This window comes from Schistocerca gregaria, chromosome 4 (genome assembly GCF_023897955.1).
Source record: "Schistocerca gregaria isolate iqSchGreg1 chromosome 4, iqSchGreg1.2, whole genome shotgun sequence".
Classification (NCBI taxonomy): Eukaryota; Metazoa; Arthropoda; class Insecta; order Orthoptera; family Acrididae; genus Schistocerca; species Schistocerca gregaria.
Genome location: NC_064923.1, coordinates 563,185,095 through 563,207,992, shown reverse-complemented (window position 1 = coordinate 563,207,992; position 22,898 = coordinate 563,185,095). Strand labels below are relative to the sequence as shown.

The 22,898-nt window shown below is 36.8% G+C and overlaps 1 protein-coding gene across 10 annotated transcripts in view; it reads left to right on the top strand.

Annotated features, from left to right (window-relative positions):
• LOC126267989 (uncharacterized) overlaps positions 1 to 22,898 on the top strand; it is a 905,571-nt gene that overhangs the window by 813,253 nt on the left and 69,420 nt on the right. For 7 of the 10 annotated variants that reach the window (XR_007549061.1, XR_007549060.1, XM_049973342.1 and 4 more), the window contains exons 23-25: positions 1,280 to 1,402; positions 11,733 to 11,962; positions 16,621 to 17,148. Coding sequence is in view for 8 of the 10 variants with exons in the window: in XM_049973342.1 (XP_049829299.1) it covers positions 1,280 to 1,402; positions 11,733 to 11,962; positions 16,621 to 17,148 (881 nt within the window). In the remaining 2 variants the exon portion in view is untranslated. The remainder of the gene's footprint in view (positions 1 to 1,279; positions 1,403 to 11,732; positions 11,963 to 16,620; positions 17,149 to 22,898) is intronic. The other 3 variants (XM_049973344.1, XM_049973343.1, XM_049973345.1) reach the window with 1 other exon arrangement.

Here is a 22,898-nt window from a genome sequence, read left to right as displayed (position 1 = left end):
TGTACAATTGATTAATGTAGCATAAATAATATGTACTTGTAATGTAAACATTAACTAATATAGTAACTTCTTATGTATCTTGACATCATTATAATAAAGCCTATTTCACTGCATGTGGTCAACGGAAAATAAAGAATCTGAATCTGAACAATATGACTCCTGAGACCTGAATGGTTGTTACTGCTGCACTATTTGAATCCTCCCACCCATTACCAATTTCTCTGAACTTCAATTCTGCCTCCACTCCACCATCTTTCTACACTTAACAAATTGCACTTACACGAATGAGAAATTTTCATTAGATACTCAGTTATTTACCTATTTTCACTTTTCTCCTTTTTTATGGTGATTTCATCCTCTTGTCCTCCTCCTTTATTATTTCTTACTGCCTATTTATAAATTGCCTTACTCATTTCATTTTTCATTTCTCTTCCCCCTTAATTCACCTTTACTTCTCAATCTGTCCATTCTATCACCTGTGAACTAGAGCTTTATTAAAAGAAATATGGGGGAAAAAAGAGTATCTTCTAGTGCAACATAAGGGTTGAGTGATCTGCCCTTACTTTCCAGCCTACCCCAATCAACCTCTCTTTCTTCCTGGAAGAAGAAGCAGAGGAAGTTCCAAAAGTTAGAATTAGTATTTTCCACTAATCAACAGTATTACGAATTTTGGCCTCTTGAGATGAGTACTGTCCAGTCATTTTATGTGATTTGTTTAACCGAAGTTCATTTTGAGAATATGTTGGACACATTCATCCCAGATAAGAAAACAAAAAACATATAGGCAATGAAGCATACTCCTTCATTAATACAATTATTACATACGCATCATCAATAACACTAAAAAAACTGACTGAAGTAAAATTAATTGTGACAAGTTCATTGAAACACAAGACAGTTAACATGCTTTGGGATCCACAATACAATGTACTAACACTATTTCCAACTCAATAGCCTCTCTAGCTCTCAAATTAAGAGTTGCGTAGACTTGGCTTGTCTAAAACAAATTCATCTACGGATGGTGAGCTTGTATATCAAACACATACAGACATTAAAAGTGACTGCATTGACCAGGCTACTTATATATTCATGTTTTTAGGACATTTTATGAGGGATGATCGTACATAATATTATCATATAACTGCAAGGTTTGTTGTATCTTATATGCTTATAATATTTCAGTTGAAGAGAGAGGACAAGTTGCCTCATTACCAACTATAGATAATCTCAAAATTAATCATATGTGAGCAGTAGTGACATGTGGACTTTGCACGGACAGACGGTGATGCAGGTGTGACACCAGCTCTGAGGAGGCGTAGAGAGCGTGCCGAGCGCCAGCGGAGCTTCATCCGCGAGCAGCAGGAGACCACCGCCTCTTTGCGTGCCTCAATTGTGGCACACGGTACTTATATTTTTGTTTTGTTTTTTGATACTTTTCACTTTTATCAGAATTTTATTTCTATATTTTTTATTGTTTTTCAATTATGTTTTTGAATTATTATTTGCTGGCCATCGCCAAGGTTACATAGGGAAAAAAATCCTTCTGCATTCATGTTAACTACAGTGTGTGGCTGCATTTTACACACACAATGTACTGGAGCATATAGCACACTTTCAACAGTAAATTGTTTCTTGTGCTTACATGAAGTTTCCCAGTAGTCTCATTCCTGCGACTTTAGTGTACTGTGTTTCATTGCACCATACTAGCTCTAATAACAGTTTTTTTAGCTTTTCAGTAATGGCTATTTTTTATGTTGGAAATTTAACAGTTCAGGAAAATATACAATTACTATTTCAAATGTTTTTCATAAAACTGCTTAGCCATTTCTTCCAAACTGCCAAGAACATTACATTGTCTGAAAACCCGTTGTCCCTCAGAATTCAATTCATTACTTTACATTCTGAATTACCATGCCAAGTATTTAAATACTAAACAGAACCCATTATTATACAGTCTAACTGACATTTAATTTAAACTAGACAGCACAAACTTCTGTTGTACAAATATCTATACATATTTCATAATAAAGCTCCTACTGTATTTTTCTGTCTGTATGTGAAGCCTAATGTCAGGAGCTACTGTAGCAATTTTAATACAGTTTTCACTAATAGACAGATTGATTCATGAGGAAGGTTTGTGTATATAATTTATTAATGCTGTGCCAGACAAGCTGTCCAGCCATAGATACTTAGTACTATTACTGTGAAGATGTGGCAGGTTGCCAGTGACTTATTAAAATAGAGGTACAAAACTTCATGCTACACCATTGGCTTTTGCAGGTGACTTTTTTTAAGTGGATGCTCCAGAATTTTTTTAAAGATGTATTGATAGTATAAGGTATTGATATATTACTGTCAGTACAACATGGTCAAACTTACAAGAAAGAAATTGATGATTAAAAGTGACTGTGAAAAAGAAATTGAATTTCCCCTCATGTTAAGCAAGTTACATGGACAGAACATTGTTTTTGACTAGAGTGAGGCTCCAGACTCTTGTATGGAGGACATAGCAGTTGGTATAGCTGGTGCAGAGAACCAATCAAAATAGTTAAAAACAAATGAGTTGCCAGGTCTGGATCGAATCCCTGGTTGATTTTACAGAGAACACTGTACTGCATTAGCCCTTTACTTAGCTTGCATTTATCATGAATCTCTCATTCAGTGCAATGACGCAAGTGACTGGAAAAAAGTACAGGTGACTCCTGTAGATAAGAAAGGTAAAAGAATGGACCAATAAAATTACAGGCTAACATTCTTAACACCTGTTTGCAGCAGAATTATAGAGCACATTCTATGTTCGAATAAAATAAAATTCCTTGAGGCAGAAAAACCTGTGTCCAAAAATCGACACAGATTTTGAAAGCATTGCTAATGCAAAACTTAGATTGCCCTTTTCTCACATCATATTCTGTGAACAGTGGATGAAGGGCAACAGGCATATTCCATATTCTTAGATTTCAAGAAAGTATTTGTCACAGTGCCCCCTGCAAACTGTTAATGGAGGTCCAAGGATATGGAATAGGTTCCCTGGCATCTGAGTGGCTCGGAGAATTTTAGGTAACAGAACCCAGCCCATTGTCCTTGGCAGTAAGTGTTCATGCGAGAGAAGGATATTATCAGGATTACAAAAGAGGAGTGTTCTCTGCATATATAAGTAATCTGGCAGATAGGGTGAGCAGCAGTCTGTGACTGTTTGCTGATGATGCTATAGTATATGGGAAAGTATTGTCATTGAGTGGCTGTAAAAGGACACTGGATGACGTAGGCAAAATCTCTATATGGAGTGATGTATGGCAGCTTTCTCTGAATGTATGGAAATATAAGTTAATACAGATGAGTGGGAAAAATGATTCTGTAATGTTTGAATACAGTATTAGTGGTCTGCTGCTTGTCACAGTCACATTGATTAAATATGTAGGCATAAAGTTGCAAAGAGATAAAAAATGTAATAAGCACCTAAGAACAAGAGTAATGAAATCAAATGGTCAAGTCTGGTTTATTGTGAGAATTTTTGGGAAATATAGCTTGTCTGTGAAGGAGTTTGCATATAGAACACTCATGTGACCCTTTCTTGAGAGCTGCGGATTAAAGGAAGACACTGGAGCAATTTAGAGGTGTGCTACTAGATTTGTTCCTGGTAGGCACAGTCAACAAGCAATTACTGTATTACAGAGATGCTTCATGAACTCAAATGGAACTCCTTGGAGAGAAGATGACTTTCTTTCTATGAAACACTATTGAGAAAATTTAGAGACTAAAGAATTGTAGCATACTGCAAAAGGATTTTGCTGCCACCAACATACATTTCACATAATGACCAGATAAAGGAAATTAGGGTTCACACAGAGATGAATAGACAGTTATTTTTCCCTTGCTCATTTTGTGAGTGAAACAAGAAAATAAATTATTGTCAGTGATATAAGGTACCAGCTGTCATGCATCGTACAGTGGCTTGCAGAACATGTGTGTAGATGAAGATGTAGAGGTAAATGTTGATGAAATATAAATAAATAAAAGTCATAGAATGAATGGAGAAGGAGGCAGTGAAATAAGGAAAGAGCAATGTTTATCAACAACAAGAGTTTATTTGGGACATGGGAAGACAGTGAACCCAAATGGCAGTATAGGGGTAAAAGTTTGCACATTATTGTACTGTAAATAAGAAGGTTATTTTTTGTATGTTCTGTTTGGTCACTGGTCTATTTAGTTTTTCCTGTAGCTGTAATCTAGTTATTCTTACAACTAATTTTTTCAACCCAGTTAATTATTTTGTAATATAGGTCATAATGAATACTGCATGAGACAAAAGATAAGCATATTCTTAGCAGGCTAAGAAAATTTCAGCCTAGCATAAACACAAAATGTTCACTGTTTTGAAATTTCTAGTCAAATTTAGAAAACAGACATATTTTCCTGGGCAGGAAGTTTTTATTTTTACTTTTTTTACCATTAACTGTACTGTATTTTAAACTAAATAAGGCAATGAAAAGTTTTTAATGGAATGTAAATGGTGGAAAGAATAAAGATGCAAAAGTTGTGCAGTTGACGGGTTAGTAAGAATTCTTGTATAAAGTCTGAAAACATCACCACCAAAAACAGCTAAAAGTGGGACAGCTACCAAATGAAAAACATCAACACAAGTTTCTGGATTAAAACAATAGTTTATTCTGCACCACAATCTGTTGTAAATTGTGTTGGAGATTGAAACATTGGCAAAGTGTTTACATGTATGAAGCCATTATGCAGTGCATTATTATTGCATAATAATAATGCTAATGTCTATGTGTCACAGTTTTGACCGAATTGGACAACTTGCTTCTCATCTAGCATACACACCTCCCTGAGCCATTTCCAGTCACAAAATGCCCCACTTTCTGTTCACAGGTAGCTGAGCAAACTCCTCCTACCTCCCAAGAAAAATTGCCCATCCTAACTGCCAACTACATTTGGTGTTTACACCTAAGATGAGGCTTACAACCAGTAGTGTTACAATTAGTATCACACACAGGGATATATTGTCCTGACTGACTAAATTGTGCCAGCACTGTACTTCAACTGGGTGAGAGGATAAGTATGGTAGACAGTATGAAGGGAGAAAGGAGTCAGGGAGTGGAGATTGAGTTGGAGGAAGGGCCTGATGACTGGAAGGGAGAAATAGTAGGTGCACAGGATGAGAATGTGTCAGTGGTGAGTTTATTTGGGCTGGTGACAGGGAGGGTTACGCATGACTCACAACAACATGATGGACTGGATTGGGAGGGAGAGGTAGAATAGAGGAACAGGGAGGTTTCAAACAGGAGGTTTTGAGTGCAGGGTGATTGAAGCTGCGGTCACAAGGCAGAGATGGAAGTGGATGTGAGGCAGATATGAGCGGAAATGGAGATCAGGAGGATTATGGAGTTAAAGGATTTGTTGCACATACAGTTCCCATCTTCATAATTCAATTATGTTGGTTCTAGTGAAAAGGATTTGGGATATGAAGCAACTGTTGAAAATGAACATGCTGTACTGAATGGCATGCCCTGCACTGCATGGACAAAACTCTGGTCTCGGACACAGTTTAGTGGTGGCCATTTATTTGGGTGGACAGCTGGTTGGTGGTCCATATAAAATGGTGTGCAGAAGTTATGGCAGAGCTAGATTATGACTGCTTTTGTGCTGTGCCTCTGATAGAATATGATATTCTTGGGACAAGATTATGAACAGGATGTGCTTGGAGGGTGTCAGAGAAGAATGCAGTATCATCCTGGACTGATTCAACTTAATCATATTCTTTGCCAGGATTTTAAATACTCATCATCATGTCCATAAATAAGAGACATCATGTGCTGCAGTTCTTCCCAACTCTCCCAAAAAGGTATTCTGCCCCCTCCCTATGCAGTATCATCATTCATCCTGATGCCATACTCATTCTAATCATTTTCCATATGGGTCTTAGCCCTTTGGAAGACAAAGCTGCAGGACCTATCCGATACACCCAATTAGGATATACTACTCAAGTCCTGTCACATGCCCATCCTATTCTTATCCCATCTTACCACAGAGAGAGTAACCTGTGGAAGGTTTTACGATATATGTCATCTCTGCTGTAGCTCATGCACAGCATTTTATGTGGGCATGACCTCCAACCAGCTGTCTATCCAAATGAATGGTGACTGTCAAGCAGTGGTCAACAAACAACACTCTGCTGAGCACAACATCGTCAGTTTCAATGGCTACTTCATAATGTGTGCCATTTGGAACCTACCTCCAATACAGGCTTATCCAAATTACAAAGTCAGTTGTCAACACAGTACACCCTTCAATCTCATAATCCTACTGGCTTCAATCTCCAAAAGCCTCTGCCCTACATCCAACTCTGGCCCTGCCTTGTTGCTCCAATATCACTTATCCTACACTCACACTGTCCTGTCTGCACCCTCCCTGTTCCTGTGTTTTACTTCCTCCTCCCAATCCAGCCCTCCACATGACTGTGCACTGTGCACAACTGTCCCTCCTTGTGGTCATAATGAGCTCACCAGTGCCACACTCCCTTCCTGTGTCTCTTGTCTCTCCCTCCCATCTGTCAGCCACCCTTCTCCAACTCAACATCCCACTTCCATCTCCTATTTCCCCTCATACACTCCACTGGACACCCCACCACCACAACCATCACCATTTGAGCTGCAGTGCTGATACAATGTAGTCTGCTAGGACATTGTAGGCTTGCAGGGGTGTGTGGGTGGCTGAGGATGACATGGTGGCCAGACAGTATCATTGGTGCCTATAAGGCTTGTTCAGATGGTGTTTGTTTTTTTATATAAAGAAACATTCCACATGGAAAAAATATATTAAAAAACAAAGATGCTGTGACTTACCAAACGAGAAAGCACTGGTAGATAGACACAATGAAAAACACACACACGAATTTCAAGCTTTCGCAACTCACGGTTGCTTCATCAGAAAAGAGGGAAGGAGAGGGAAAGATGGAAGGATGTGGGTTTTAAGGGAGAGGGTAAGGAGTCATTCCAATCCTGGGAGCGGAAAGACTTACCTTATGGGGAAAAAAGGACAGGTATACACTCGTGCATGCGCACGCACACACACACACACACACACACACACACACACACACACACACACACACATATCCATCCGCACATATACAGACACAGGCAGACATATGTAAAGGCAATGCATTTGGGCAGAGATGTCAGTCGAGGCGGAAGTACAGGTAAAGATGTTGTTGAGTGACAAGTGATGTATGAGGGGCGCAACCTCCACTAATTTCAAGTTGCCGCCCCTTGTACATCACTTGTCACTCAACAGCATCTTTGCCTCTGTACTTCCGCCTCAACTGACATCTCTGCCCAAACTCTTTGCCTTTACATATGTCTGCCTGTGTCTGTATATGTGCGGATGGATATGTGTGTGTGTGTGTGTGTGTGTGTGTGTGTGTGTGTGTGTGTGTGTGTGTGCGGGTGTATACCTGTCCCTTTTTCCTCGTAAGGTAAGTCTTTCTGCTCCCGGGATTGGAATGACTCCTTACCCTCTCCTTTAAAACCCACATCCTATATAATTCAGAAGGATGAGATAAGAAGGGGTAAAACATGCAATGACACATGTAGTCATTTTTTCCCTTGCTCCATCTGTGAATAGAACACACAAAGAAGAGACTGATAATAGCAGGGACTAAGCTTCATCGTGCTCTGTTCAATGGTTTGTGGTGGGCATATGTACATCTAGATTTTATAGAATATAACAACAAAAACAATCAATTGTTGATAAAATTATTTAATTGGATAGATAAAAAATCTACTCACAAAGCAGCAGTAGAACATACACATAAAAAACTGTTGTGATTGGCAAACTTTCAGAGCTTGTGACTCCTTCTTCAGGCAGAGGGGTTGAAGGGGAAGGAACAATGATGAAGCAAAAGGACTGGAGAGGTCTAGGAAAAGGGGTAGATTTTGGCAAAGTCACCCAGAACCATGGGTCAGGATGAGAAGGAAATACTGATTGTTGGGTACTCTCTCAGGTTTTCAAATGTCATCTAGAACAGTCCCCAACAATCAATATTTCCTTTTCATCGTGTGCGATAAGTATTCCCTGACCAGCGGTTCTGGGTGACTTTCACAAAATCTACCTCTTTTGCTAGACCTCTCCAGTCCTTTTCCTTCACCCTTCTTTCTTCCCCTTCAACCCTTCTGCCTGAAGGAGCTTCGAAAGTTTGCCAATCACAATAGTTTTTTATGTGTATGTTCAGCTGACACTTAGTGAGTAGATCCTTTATCTATCCAATTAAATAGACCTTATAGAAGTACTTACTGTTCCCTTTCCATGGTAACATCTTCCTTGTTCCAAACTATAATTGTTCTCTAGTCTTGAAAACTTCCAATCACCCTTTACTTGGAATTGTGCATGTCATCTCTGTTTACTTAATATTGTTGCTGACAGTACATTGCACCCTTTCTGTTATACTTTTCATGGGTTATATGCAACTTTGTATTATGTACTATTTCATAGCAATTTATCTGAAAATAATTTCTCATTTCTATCATTTCTGAATACTAAGATCACCCTGTACTCATTTGCCTTTTATTCATCACACTTTACATTTATGCCTTTCTGTGTTGTCTTTGTATGATAATTTCCTACTCTTTGTTAACTCCTGTGGTAGAATGTGTTTGGCTTATGTTTTCTTAGTCTCAGATAATAATGAAAAAGTACAGTTAATGTCAGAACTTTTAGTAATAATAATAATAATAATAATAATACAACATCAAAACATGGTTTGATGTGTGCATTGTCTTAACATGCATGGGTCTGCTGTTAGAATGACTCTAGTTCAGATTTTCAAAGAATTTGATGTTGGTAACTTAACATAAGATATAGATGTATTAGTTTTAAAATACAGAGTAAATTATCTTAGCAGGTCAAATGGGAGTGGGCTGTTAAAAAGAAAAATCATGGTAATAACAATTTGTGTTTTATTATCACACAGTTTTACTGTAAACATAAGACCAATAATAAAGTAAATAAACAGTTGGAAAAGAATTAACACAAATAGACAATTTTTGTAGTACTTTCAGTCAAACAGATATATGGTGAACAAAAAAATTGACAGTAAAAATTTTGTTAATAATTAAATTAGAAAAAATAAAATACCTTGATAAATCTATTCAGGAGAATGGACAAGGAAAGAGAATGATATTATTGAACTCAGGGCAAATAAATGGAAACAACGTGTCCGTTAACTAAGAATATAGATTGTGAGATCATTCATTTAAGACCATTTACTGTGTATGTCCTAATTTCATTCTCTGCATGTCATTGCTATACTGCAATAGATGTTGTAATGAATGTTATGGTCAACCATTGGAATTCATTGTAGCCTTCTATCCTGATGAGAATGTATGAGCTTGTCAAAAATGGTTATGCAGCCATTTCTGAATGGGAGCCACACAGTGGTAAATATATTACTGCAGTGTATAAAAAGAAATATGCAGCAAAGAGCAGTGAAAAATTATATTTATTTAGAGCTGCTACATAAACATACCAGGATACAGCTCTAGACACATTAAAGTGCAATTCCTAGTTCAAAATAGTTCAGAAGGCAAGCTATCATTCAGAAATAATCGATGTTGTTTGTTGAGTTTCTGCCATACATGTGAAAGGCAGGGCGCACTGTAGAGATTGTGCAAAAAGGCAACTAACTTCACTTTTTTGCTTTTCTCATAAAGTTGGTACACAAAATGGGAGGTTAATCATAGAAAAATAGCTTATTTATATTTGTAGCTCTTTTGTTTTGCATTCAGTGGCACCAGAAGTGAGAGCAGCAGAGTACATACAGGCAAAATTTCATTGACAAGAGTTGATGAAGATCTTGATATGGTGAAGCATTATCATTATGGTGGAAGGTGGTGTTACCAGTTTAATTTGGGTGTAAAGAATCAAAACAGGGAAGCACTTGGAATATGATAACAACTGAGGATTTCTTTTCCATTCAGATGGATTGTCCCACAGTAACATTGTTTCTGTGAGCATTATAGTGAAGAGAAACTACATTCTGGACAAACATACTTTATATTTGCTTGCATACATTGTGTCACAAAGAAATATTACAGAGAAATAACTTTTGTATTATAATTATTCCTGCTTACTAAGCAGTGTCTGTGTTATTTTCAGTTTAAAACACAATCTGCTATTGAATATCCATATTTTCACCAAGTTCACCTCCAACAAATATTCTTTTTCTCAAGATTGTTTAAAATAGGAAGTTGAATTCAGAAACTAGTTAAAATCACAGAGAAAGAAATGCTGACGAGTACTTATCTTCACAAGTTACAATTCTCAGTACTGCTCTTAGAATGCAGCACTTCTAATTTTTGGAACAACAGGTTTCCTTCTTGAGAAAACAAAGAGGATGAAGGATGGTAAGAGAACCAGGTTTCCAGGCAACAAGTGAGAGGGACTCACCTGTTTTGAGAAGGAAGAATAAAGGAAAAAAAATCAGGTTTCTTTGATAAGCAAAACTTAAATATCGCTCATTGCCCATTTGGAACAACACCTACACCTATGCAAGGCAGTGGAAAGTCCTTGTGGAATGTAAATAATTTAAAGAGTAAAAGTAACAACTCACTCAATAGTACAGGTGTTGAGCCACTGAAATGCACATAAACAAGACAGGAAATTGTTGTAGCTTTTGAAAACATCATTTTTTTTAAAAATAAAGAATACATGTATGCATATATACTTATGCGCACATATACACATGTATGGATACATTGTGCCTTGTGACCACGTTGCACTATGTAGTCAGTTTCTCTATTATTTTTATAATATGCAGTTGCCATCTCTCAGCTTAAATGGGTACTGTGGAAGGCTGAAGTGATACCAATATTTCCAAAAACAGGCACAAAATAGTCAGTATTCTCAAACACAATAGAAAAGTAATTTGAATCTTAAGCTTTTGGAAATGAAAATTGCTTGATTGGTATGAAAATTAAAGGAGAAAGAAGTTTAGGAGAGGATGTATAAGTGATGTAGGAAGAGAAAAATTACATAGAGCTGTAGGTCAAGTAGATGATACACAATGGAAGTAATGAGCTCAAATATACCCTTGGACTGCAACATACCAAGTTCAACCCACAGACATTAATTTAGTTTTAATCTCTCAGGAATTTATTGTTGTCATCATCTAGTTGTACTTTTATTGTCTCTGGTATGGTTGTTATTTTTTTTCGGCTGTTGGAAAGAAATTGTCACACATTGGAAATGTGAAGCACAAGACAGTGAACTGTTGTAATCAACAAGGTAGTCATGAGTAAAACTGATCATTGGCAGGAGGTAAGATGGAGTAACTGAGAAGTGAGGAAACAGAGTAGCCAAAAAAGAAAGATAGAAAAGACAAAACAGATATGGATATGTGGTCTAATGTGTAATTTCTTTGCTTCTTACAGACTGCCTCTGTAGTGTGTATGTAAATGTTTAATACAGCACATTTTAAAGCATGAAACTCATATGAGAAGAAAAAAGTGTTCTTTTGCACATTTGTTATTAATCAAAAACAAATTAGAACACTCAATAAAAATTCATTAAGTATTTGACCTGACAAAAAGATACATCAGTCATTCAGAAGGTTATTTTGCACTTGTACACTATTAATATGAAGAATGTATGAGAGCTTGACAATTTAAAGGAAAGGTATTGTCTTTCTCACATGCAGTAAAAAGAATTTGGTCTTGATACAGAAAACCAGAAAAGTGTCGCATCTGGTCACGAGATGGAAGGAACAGCACAGACTCCTGACTCACCCAAAAGAGAATCAGGTTCAGTACGTGATCTCACACAGAGACTTGCAAATGCAGGTGTCGGTGGGAACCAAGACGAAGTGACAGGCCCGCGTCCACCAGACCTTGCTGGTGACATGACTGGACTTGTATCTCGTGCTAAGGAAGGCCTGGCCAAGTCAAAATCAAAGGTAAGGCTCTGTTTGTCAAAAGCATTAATTAGAATAATGTAAATAACCATTAATTGTTTTCAGTTTCTGAATATATCATGTGTCATTGAGCAATTAACATATGAAATAGTATCTACAGATTCTTGATTTGTAAATTGTGTGAATTAGTGTTGACTATAACAATACCAGAGAAGGAAAGTTGCTACTCACCATATAGCACTGATGCTGAGTTGCGATAGACACAACAAAAAGATTCACACAATTATAGCTTTTGGCCACTAAGGCATTTATCAGCAGTAGACACACATACACTCACTCACACATACACTCATGCAAGCGCAATTTGCACACATGTCTGCAGTCTCCGAGAACTAGTTTCAGTTTGCATGAGTGTGTCTTAATAAAACAACTAGTGCTGAAGTCAAGTAGGTTACATGCAATGTCTGATAGGAAATTCTTTGTGTACAATAGAAAGATGGTGGAATGAGGCTTTTGTACATTTTTAAACTATGCAAGAACATGCAAAGGAGATGGGAGGAAAATTTTAGGGGGTTAAGCATGTGCATTGTGAAATTATTGTACAGGGTAATCTAACTGTGTAGGGGATATCAGATAGCACTCACAACTGTCAGGCTTGATGATGACTGAGAAAAACTTCATCACAACTCTGTTTATATCAAGGCATATCAAATACTATAACTATAAATGAAACCAAGAAGACAGCCATAATTAGTGGACTTCATATTAAAATGAAAATTCACCAAAGAAATAGTGCTGTCAGAGGAACATCCACATCAGAGCATATACCGGAAGTGGAAAGTACCACTATGACACCTGAAGATGGGTGTATAAGATCCCAAATCCGGTCCTATGTTAAATAAAAGAATTTACAGCTGTTCAACTTCTGGTCACCAAAGAAAACTGTACAATTATGAAACTTATCTTCTGCCCAGAACTTGCCTTCAGAAAGAGAAATATTTAAGACTGTTGACAGACACACATAAAAGTACATGAAAGTATCCTAGCTTTCAGGTTTGTTGGGCTGTCTGTTAAACCAGCCATTTCTCAATGAGAAGTTTTGGTTGACCACTGTCACATTAACAATGCTTCACTTGACAGTCTGTTTACTGAACTGGTAGGATGTTACCATAATTTGAAAAAAATTACAAATAATTTCTATTATAGTGAAATTATTTAATTAACAACAACTGTTATTAATACTCCCTTCTTCTCTTTTGATGTGCAGATTTATAGATGCAAGTATAGGTATTAATGCTGTTGTTTTGCAAAGGTTTGTCTTCACCTTCTTAATAGCATAGCATATACACTACCTGTCTGCTAGACGTCAGCATGCAACCTAAAACCATCTATTGAGTACTGTTGTTGACAGAGCTGAATGTAAATTTCTTTTCATTTATTGAAGTGCTGTTTTTGCACAATACATTGGCTATGTATTATTACTTGCAGAATGTTTGCACATTTTTCAGAATTTGTTTTTCGTCGGTGGCAAGTAATCTGTGACAAATGGACACACAAACTGATTTTATTATATAATACATGAGTTAAATCCAGTATTCCTGCAAATAATGTAATGTACTTCTCCCACATTGCTATCAATAGTTCTGCGACCTTAGTTGTAAATGTATCTCTGATGACATCAGAACAGCTGCTTGTAGTTGTCAGATTGCAGTACTCATAGTTACAGTTACTACTATGTGACACTTGATGACATAGCATTGTGATCTGGATTCTGTCTACATGTATTTATGAATGATGTGTGACCATATATGTGGAAGATAAAACTGCTAATTATACAATGTAAGACATGATGCAAGCAAGTTGATGTCACGCATGTAAGAAGAGCTATCACTGTAATTTGGTTATGTTAATACAATCTTGTAATTTTTTATATCTACATCTATATCTTCATACATACTCTGCAATCCACCATGTGGTGTGTGGTGGAGGGTACCTCATACCACAACTAGCATCTTCTCTCCCTGTTCCACTCTAAAACAGAACGAGGGAAAAATGACTGCCTATATGCCTCTGTACGAACCCTAATCTCTCTTATCTTATCTTTGTGGTCTTTCCGCGAAATATAAGTTGGCAGCAGTAAAATTGTACTGCAGTCAGCCTCAAATGCCAGTTCTCTAAATTTCCTCAGTAGCGATTCATGAAAAGAATGCCTCCTTTCCTCCAGAGACTCCCACCTGAGTTCCTGAAGCATTTCTGTAACACTCGCATGATGATAAAACCTACCAGTAACAAATCTAGCAGCCCGCCTCTGAATTGCCTTCTATGTCCTCCCTCAATCTGACCTGATAGGGTCCCCGAACACTCGAGAAGTACTCAAGAATAGGTCGTATTAGTGTTTTATATGTGATCTCCTTTATAGATGAACTACATCTTCCCAAAATTCTACCAATGAACCAAAGGCAACTATCCGCATTCCCCACAACTGCTTTTACATGCTTGTCACACTTCATATCCCTCTTCAATGTTATGCCCAAATATTTAATCTACGTGACTGTGACAAGCACTACAATACTAATGGAGTATTGAAACATTATGGGATTCCTTTTCCTATTCATCTTTATTAATTTACATTTATCTATATTTAGAGTTAGCTGCCATTCTTTACATCAATCACAAATCCTGTTCAAGTTATCTTGTATCCTCATACAGTCACTCAACAACGACATCTTCCCGTACACCACAGCATCATGAGAAAAAATATATAGATAGAAAACAACAACGGACCTACCACACTTCCCTGGGGCACTACAGATGATACCCTCTCCTCCGATGAACACTCACCATCGATGACAACGTACTGGGTTCTATTACTTAAGAAGTCTTCGAGCCATTCACATATTTGGGAACCAATCCCATATGCTCATACCTTACTTAGGAGTCTGCAGTGGGACACCGAGTGAAACGCTTTCCGGAAGTCAAGGTATATGGCATCCATCTGATACCCTTCATCCATGGTTTTGCAAGATATCATGTGAAAACAGTGCGAGTTGCATTTCGCAGGAGTAATGCTTTCTAAAGCCGTGCTCATGCATGGACAGCAACTTCTCTGTCTCAAGGAAATTCATAATATTTGAACTGAGAATATGTTCGAGAATCCTGCAACAAACCGATAGTGATATGATGTATGCAGACGATGTTAGTCTTTTCCACAATGGTATATTTCAATTTTAGGTGCCTGAAAATTATACAAAGTCAAAATTAGCTAATCACACAACTACATAAAGAGCATTAATATACAATGGACCATGTTTTATTTGTAAAATATTTAGAGGTTGCGAACCTACACAGTAATAAAATTTTAGTGGTGCAATTATTGCAATTGTTTTCTTTTGTCTAGAAAGATGAATAAAGTCTTCAAAATGCCTCTTGATACTTCCTGGATAGAAAGTAGTCCTCGTGTTGCAATATTATGAACTCCTTAATTTTGTCAAGCTCTCTGTACCTTATGAAATTTTTGAATCCCAAACCACTATTAACTGCATAGGGATATGTTCAATCAAAAATCATTCATCTCTTTAGGCAAAAATTATTCTGAGCTAGTTCTAGTGAACTTTCAATTAATTTGGATGACTTCGTATGTCCAACAGCATTCCACATATCACTACATTTTTCTGTAGTTTTGCTATTCACTTTGTCTAACGCCATTTTAGGAGATTGTAAATTTAAAGTCTATTGATGCTAGGAAGTCCTTCCATTGTTCTCTCATTTTCTAGTGCTGTAAACATGAGAGTTATATGTAATTATATGAATGAGACACCCATATTCTATAAGGTTAGCAATTTTGTTACAATTGAAGGAGGTATGGAAGATAAGAGACTTTGGTGGTTACATTGTCATCTTTGACTAGTTACACAGAGTGCTTCCATTAGCAAAGAGAGGAAATACTGGCAATCACAGAGTCAGTTGAATTGGGTCATGTCAGTAGTGTAACTGCAAAACAATTCACTTACAGAGCATTTTTATGCTATATCCGTTACACCACAAAGCAAGTAACAAGATGCTCAACCTAAAGATTGATTTGAACACTGCAGTGTGTCAGAAGGCATAGTCATACTGGAGTGGCATGCTCTTGCCTTTCCCTCACCAGGTACAGGTGGGCCCATAGTTCAACATGTAGCCTACTCCAAAACACATTGCTACTTGACTTAGCATTTAAATTATTGTTGTAGGTGGGGGGAGGGAACCCAAGTGACGAAAATAATGACCAACAGTGGACCAAACCCCAGGCTTTTAGTGTAATGGTCTGGAGTTTCCTCACTGAGCCAGCAATGCACACCACTCTATACAGCTGTATTAAATTATTTATCAAACAAAACATGACCTGACCCCCAGCAGCAAAAAAATCAAGTGACAAGTAATTGTTTGTATTTTCATAATCACTTGTAATTTCATAATCACTTTAAATTTTAATATTTTATTAGTGAATACAATTTTTTGCAATATATTCGAATAATTATCTAAATAGAAATTTATCCAGAAAACACTCTTCTCTGCTAGAAATAAACAGTAAACTGGAAAAGGATCTCTTATTCTCATAACATATACAATTGACAGTCTTCAAATAGTTTTATATTTCCTCCTAGAATAATGAACACACAAGGTTATAGTTTTGAAAGTGTGACATATTTTTTGTTTCCCAGGCTGAAGTTGTGCCATCTCCTAGACCACCACCAGAGGTCAAAAAGTCAGAAGTTGACCTACAGTGGGAGGAATTAGTGAATAAGGTCAAGCGGCCATTGGCTCTAGCTGACTTGGACTTTACTGACTTGGTCAGTGATGATGACACTGACCTCCTTTCTCCGTCACCCATCTGCAATGGTGGTCCGCCTCCTCCACCTCCAGCACCAAGAGGTGTTGCTCCACCACCACCACCAGCCCTAAGAGGAGTTGGTCCACCACCACCACCGCCAGCTGCCATTCCACCAGCTATGCGGAATGGTCTTTCGCCACGGACGACTGCGCTTTCAAACTCACCCACATCTCCACCAATTAGAAAGACTAAAAAGACAGTCAAACTATTCTGGAAGGAAGTTCGTGATGATCCTGTTGTTGCAGCCAAGTTGCACAGTGTAGGAGGCACTATATGGGATGAGCTTCCCTCTGTTGCAGTTGATACACAGAAGCTGGAGCACCTGTTTGAGTCACGTGCCAAGGACCTCATTGCCAAGGTAGGAGGAGACTCAAAGTTATTTCTGTGGGATAGTTCTCTCTCTCTCTCTCTCTCTCTCTCTCTCTCTCTCTCTCTCTCTCTGTCTGTCTGTCTCTCTCTCTCTCTCTCTCTCTCTCTCTCTCTCTCTCTCTCTCTCTCTGTGTGTGTGTGTGTGTGTGTGTGTGTGTGTGTGTGTGTGTGTGTGTTTTCCCATTTTATTGCATAATATTATCTTATTCATAACACTCTGCTGCATGTGTTTTTAAGTAACTTCTTTGTGGAAAAAATGCTTATATGTTCCTTAGTTTGAGTTACCACCTGCAATTAAAAAATCATTTTGCACTACCACACCTCAAAGCATGGACAAGAATTTTTATAGCATGTAGTGCACTATTATTACATTGTGCTTCCCTGACGGTTTTCATGTTTAACTATGTGACCTGTAACAAGCTTTCTGTAAGCATGAGATTTACACATGGTATAGGTTCTGTCTCCAATCACCGTGCTGGTAATAATTACTTAGGTAAAACCTACTGTGTAAATGAAATAATCACAATTACAAATTAAAATAAAACTACACACACACACACACACACACACACACACACACACACACACACACACACACCTGAGCTTGTTGGTACCCACTGTGTAGATAGTTCCACTTTTGTCCTCCATTTTTTAATTTTTCTCCGTATCATGCATTTATATAAATTTTTAAATTTTGAAAGCTTACTGCTTAGTAGTTTTTGCCCATATGTACCTTTCCTACATGCATGTCACAGAAAAAGTATTCTTTTTAAATTTGAACAAAGGTTTCTGTAGTGTAGTAGATTGTTTTGAAATTTGTTTTTTGTGAACTTGCACCTTCATAAAAAAATAAAGTACAAAAATTCATTTTTTACAATTGTTTTTTATTTTAATATTTCCAGGAAATATTTTTATCAATAGCACTTTAGATAATATTGTTTTTGTAATGTATCTTTGCCACAAACCCAAATCTCTGTAAATAATTGACTGTTTTTTATGAACTACTCGATAAACACATATGGAATAAGTACCACATTGGTGAAGGAGGCTTGTAACATTGGTGTTTCTTGGGGTGAATATCTCTCGTGTTGACAGAACTTAGAATTATTGTCTGCCATCTCAAATTTTTAAAATGGAGTGTAATAGTCAATGGAAGAAGAGTAAATACATATAACAAATTAAAACCATGATAAGACTGTCAAGTAAAAGTTAAAGAAATGTTCATTTCTTGGAGAGTTTCTTTTTCTGTAAGTGCCGATTAAAAATAGAAGGTGAAATGGTATGGGTGCGAAATGTACAATTTTATAATATTTTTAATGATGAGTTAATGAAAATGGACAAATAGAAGGGGATCCAAATAAATAAGAGGTCAAGTGAAGAAACATGGGTAAATAGAAATAGGAAGAAAGTTGCAAGACTGATCCGGTAAGACAGGGAAATATTTGAACCTAGAAGATGATTCAAGTAATTCACCCTAATAAATAGTCAAAAAATACAATGAGATAAAAACTTCACTGGTAAATATTAGGACTGCTATCTTTCCCACCATATGTTAACTGTAAATCTATTTATATGTTCTGCAGGAAGTGTTCTTCCTCATGTCTGTTCACTGTTGTGTACAGATCCAGTCACGGAAACAACTGTGTAGTATTTTCTGAAAAGAAACATGAGGACTCTCTGGAGCCACAGACATCAACAACAAAAAAATACAGAAAAGCCATAAAACAATTCCATCAGCTGCATATTCTAATAACCCTCCCTTGGCCACTAGAAAAATTATTAAGTATTCCTGATAAGAGCAAAAAGAACAAACAGGCTGGCAGCCTTGAATCTTTCCACTCCAAAATTGATTGTTACTACTGTTCCATACTCTTACCAGGTCCTCATTCCTTCCTAGTATTAAATGATTTAAATAAATCTGTCCTTTGGTGTTATGTTTGAATATGAAAATTGAAACTGACTTTTTCATCAAAAATAAAATATTTAATGGTGTGGATCTTAATTGCTGTCTTCTTGGCTGAAAAGAGTAAATTATTAATTTTGCAGTAATGTGCAGTGTCTCCAGAGTGCAATCAAGCACACCAAAGGCTGAAGTTTTTAGCAGCCAGCATAAGAAACAGTTTTTCAAGATCTGCGTCATAATGTAACTCTGAAAAATTCTTAATGCTGTTATTGAAGAGCAAGTCAGATGGGTATGATTCTGAACAATTATGATAGTCTGTGTAGGTAGGGCAAGTTCCACAAATTTTCACTTTTCACAAAACAGAGTCTGTTTCATTCCAAAAGACTGTGTTATTAAACAGGGATCACACAGTACTGCCTAGCATTTAAAGTCCTAAGTCTCCTGTTTGCTTACACTTAGTATTGTAATTACTAGGAGAGGAAAGATGAGCATAATATTCACTTCATAAATGAGAAAAATTTTACCTTTTAAGATAACAATTATTATCTCATAAAAAATTTCTTCTCAATGCTCAAGTATTACAGTATACATTCAACTTCTTAAAAGAGTGTATATTAACAAAAATTAATATTTTCTGATATCTCGTAGCAATGGCGGCTGTTGTTTCTTTTTTTTAACAATAGAAGTGCCCCTCCTTTGAAAATATATCCTTCATTAGTCAAGTCTACTATCTGGGGGGTGGGGAATTAGTAAAGTCACAGAATACAGAAGCGTCTTAGAAATCACAGAATGCTAGCAAGCTAAAGATGTTATTTACAATGCTTCGCTCTCCCAGGTGAAAGCGATAATCAGATTATTTATAACTGAGAGTTTTTCCATTGCTTCTCTTTCACAATGTTCTACAAAACATTTAAAATATAGTCTTGCTCTACCAAATAGACTCTTTTACAGTATTTTACTGGTAAATAAACATAATATTATTATTGGAAAATGTCTTTCAAGCCATCACAGCTCTCAGTATGTAGATTTATATCACAGTTTGCATTACACATTATGAAGTGTAGTTATGTAGTTGTGTATCAGCTGTTGATAATTTGTTTGCAGCTACTTAAGTGAAGTAATTAGAATTGAATGTTTATGTAGCAGAATTTGCTAACACTCTAGTGGCTCATATCTCCGCAACATTTAATTCTTACAGAATTTGAAGTGTCAAGATTCAGTTCTGATTTTTAATTTCAGATGCATAATCTATTATGTAGAACAGGAAATTTCTGTTATGAAATTCTTTTAATTACGTGTGATATGTAGTACTCTTAAAAATATCGTGCTTTCTCAGATATATCTCAGAAGTGAAAGCCTGTTGTATCAAACATGCTGGTGCCTTATGAAAAATTCTTTTTCATATTAATTTTTAAGGCTCTAATTATAATGTATCACATCATATTAACAAATCAATTAATCACATGTTACTTTTAGAAATAATTATTTTATATCCACACATGAAACCAGATAATTCGATGTCTTATCAGTATTCCTTGAAAATGCAAATGAGGACAGGTTTTTACTAATGTTGCGTGAACTCTAGTGAAGTGCACCATTTTAAAGTAGGTTAGAGAAAGTTAGTTTAATAAATTATTCACATCTGCAATGTGAATAAAGTTAAGATTGCATTTGTCATAGGTTGTGACAATAGGTGCTATATTTCAGCAATCAGAAAACCTGAAGCCGTAAAACTAGAACCAGACAGGTTGCATACTTTCCATACGTCAGTAATAATTTTGTTTCCATTTGACCACCAATGAGCTGTTATTACCATTTGTGGTACTTATTCAGTTTAGAGTTAATGACACTTAAGAGAAAAAATTAATACTAATTCAGATTCACAGCTTGGTATCATAATTTATGTCTGAAGTAAGTAAAATAAGTCATTGTAGAAGCAGGACAACAGGAAATTTGTGATATTATAGAAATGAGTCAGTTAATGGAAATAGTGTCACAATTTCTGTGCTGTGGGCTGTTTGACATGTCATGTTGACGTACAACAGAGAGTTGTCCAAAAAAACTAGAACATATGTGTAGTTAATCAAAGACCAGAAAGAATGATAAATTATCATTATTAATACATATTATATTTTGAAACAAATTTATTATTTCTGTTTCTTCTGTGTACTAGCGTAAGCAGAAATTTTCTTTTGTCATAAGGGTGAAGACAGCCTTGTATCATTCAGTCATTCCTATTCCAAATGCTCTTATCTTCTAAGATTTCTTGGTACTTACTCAGAGGAAAGGGTTTTGGAGGATTCAGTATCACTAAAATATATTGTGATGAAGCAGGACACTGACAAGTTGTTGTGGATATCAGGGTGGAGTCCGCATGTCCCTGTTCATTGTGGGATGGCCTCTGATTTGGTTGTGTGACTCTCTGTCATACTAAGTACATAACTGTTGTGAACAGGATTCATTTGTGTAGTAAATATAACCATGTCCTGGAGCCTTCTTGATAGAGATTCAGCCTTCGTTCTTAGTTTAATTTCAAATTCAAGTTACCTTTAAACTCAAGTCCTTCTGTTAGAATGGAAACAAAATATGCTTTACCAAAAATAATAACCTGTTTCTGATTTCAAGAAAAGAAAGTTTGTTCACTGCTACTAGAGAGTAAGAGAGATGGCAATTTAAGACTGCGTCACCATTAAGTTAATACTGCAGACAAAATAGATTAGCCATGACCTAGGGGATTGTTTCCAGAACGGATTTTCACTCTGCAACAGAATGAAATGATTTGGAAATTCAAGACAGATTAAAAGATATCTGGGTTTAAGGTATCTGGGCTTGAGTCCCAGTCTGGCACACAGTTGTAATCTGCCAGAAGATTTCGGATCAATGCAAAAATTCATTCTGCAAATAATTATGGTTGGGTAAGCTGGTACCTAATGACTAAGAAACAGTGTAGTAGTATAAATGAAAACCTTTCATCACAGATGGATATTACATTAGTGTTCAGAATTAAAGTGAACAAATGTAAATTATTCGAGGTTGCACTTACTTTGCAACAATACTGTATAATAATAATGTCGTGTGGCAAGGACACTCCGTCAGGTAGACTGCTCGCCTGGTGCAAGTCTTTCGATTTGACACACTTTGGCAACTTGTGTGTCAATGGGGATGAAATGATGATGATTAGGACAACACAGTACCCAGTCGCTGAGTGGAGAAAATCTCTGACTCAGCCGGTAATCGAACCTCGGCCCTTAGGATTGACAGTCTGTCATGCTGACCACTCAGCTACAGGGGGCGGACAACAATACAGTATAAACGGGTGATAGTAAAGTAGAAGCAATGTAAATAATACATAACTCAAACAAACTGCGACATGCATAAAGGTAGAGAAAAATGTTTTTCCTTTTTTTCCAACTTAAAAGATTTGCACATACATTCTGACAACTAATCAATGTGCTCAGTATGGAGTGTGACCTTCTATGGCAACAACACTGGTCTGATGATGGGGCATGCTCTGAATTGTCATCAATCTCATGTTGAGGCAGTAAAGCCCATTCCTCCAGCAGAGCTGCCCGCAAGTCTTGGAGAGTGATTGGTGGTTACAACCTGTGACCCTAGTGCATCCCAGATGTGCTCTATGGGATTCAAATCAGAAGAGCAAGCAGGCCACACCATCCATGCAGTATCTTCTGTCTCCAAAAAAACATCAACCTCATGTGCTCTAGGAGTTCGATCATTATTGTCCATCAGTACAAAGGCTGTGTCCACAGAATCTCACAACAGCCACACAGGAGATCACAAGTTATCATCATGATACCTGACAGCAGTTAAACCATGCC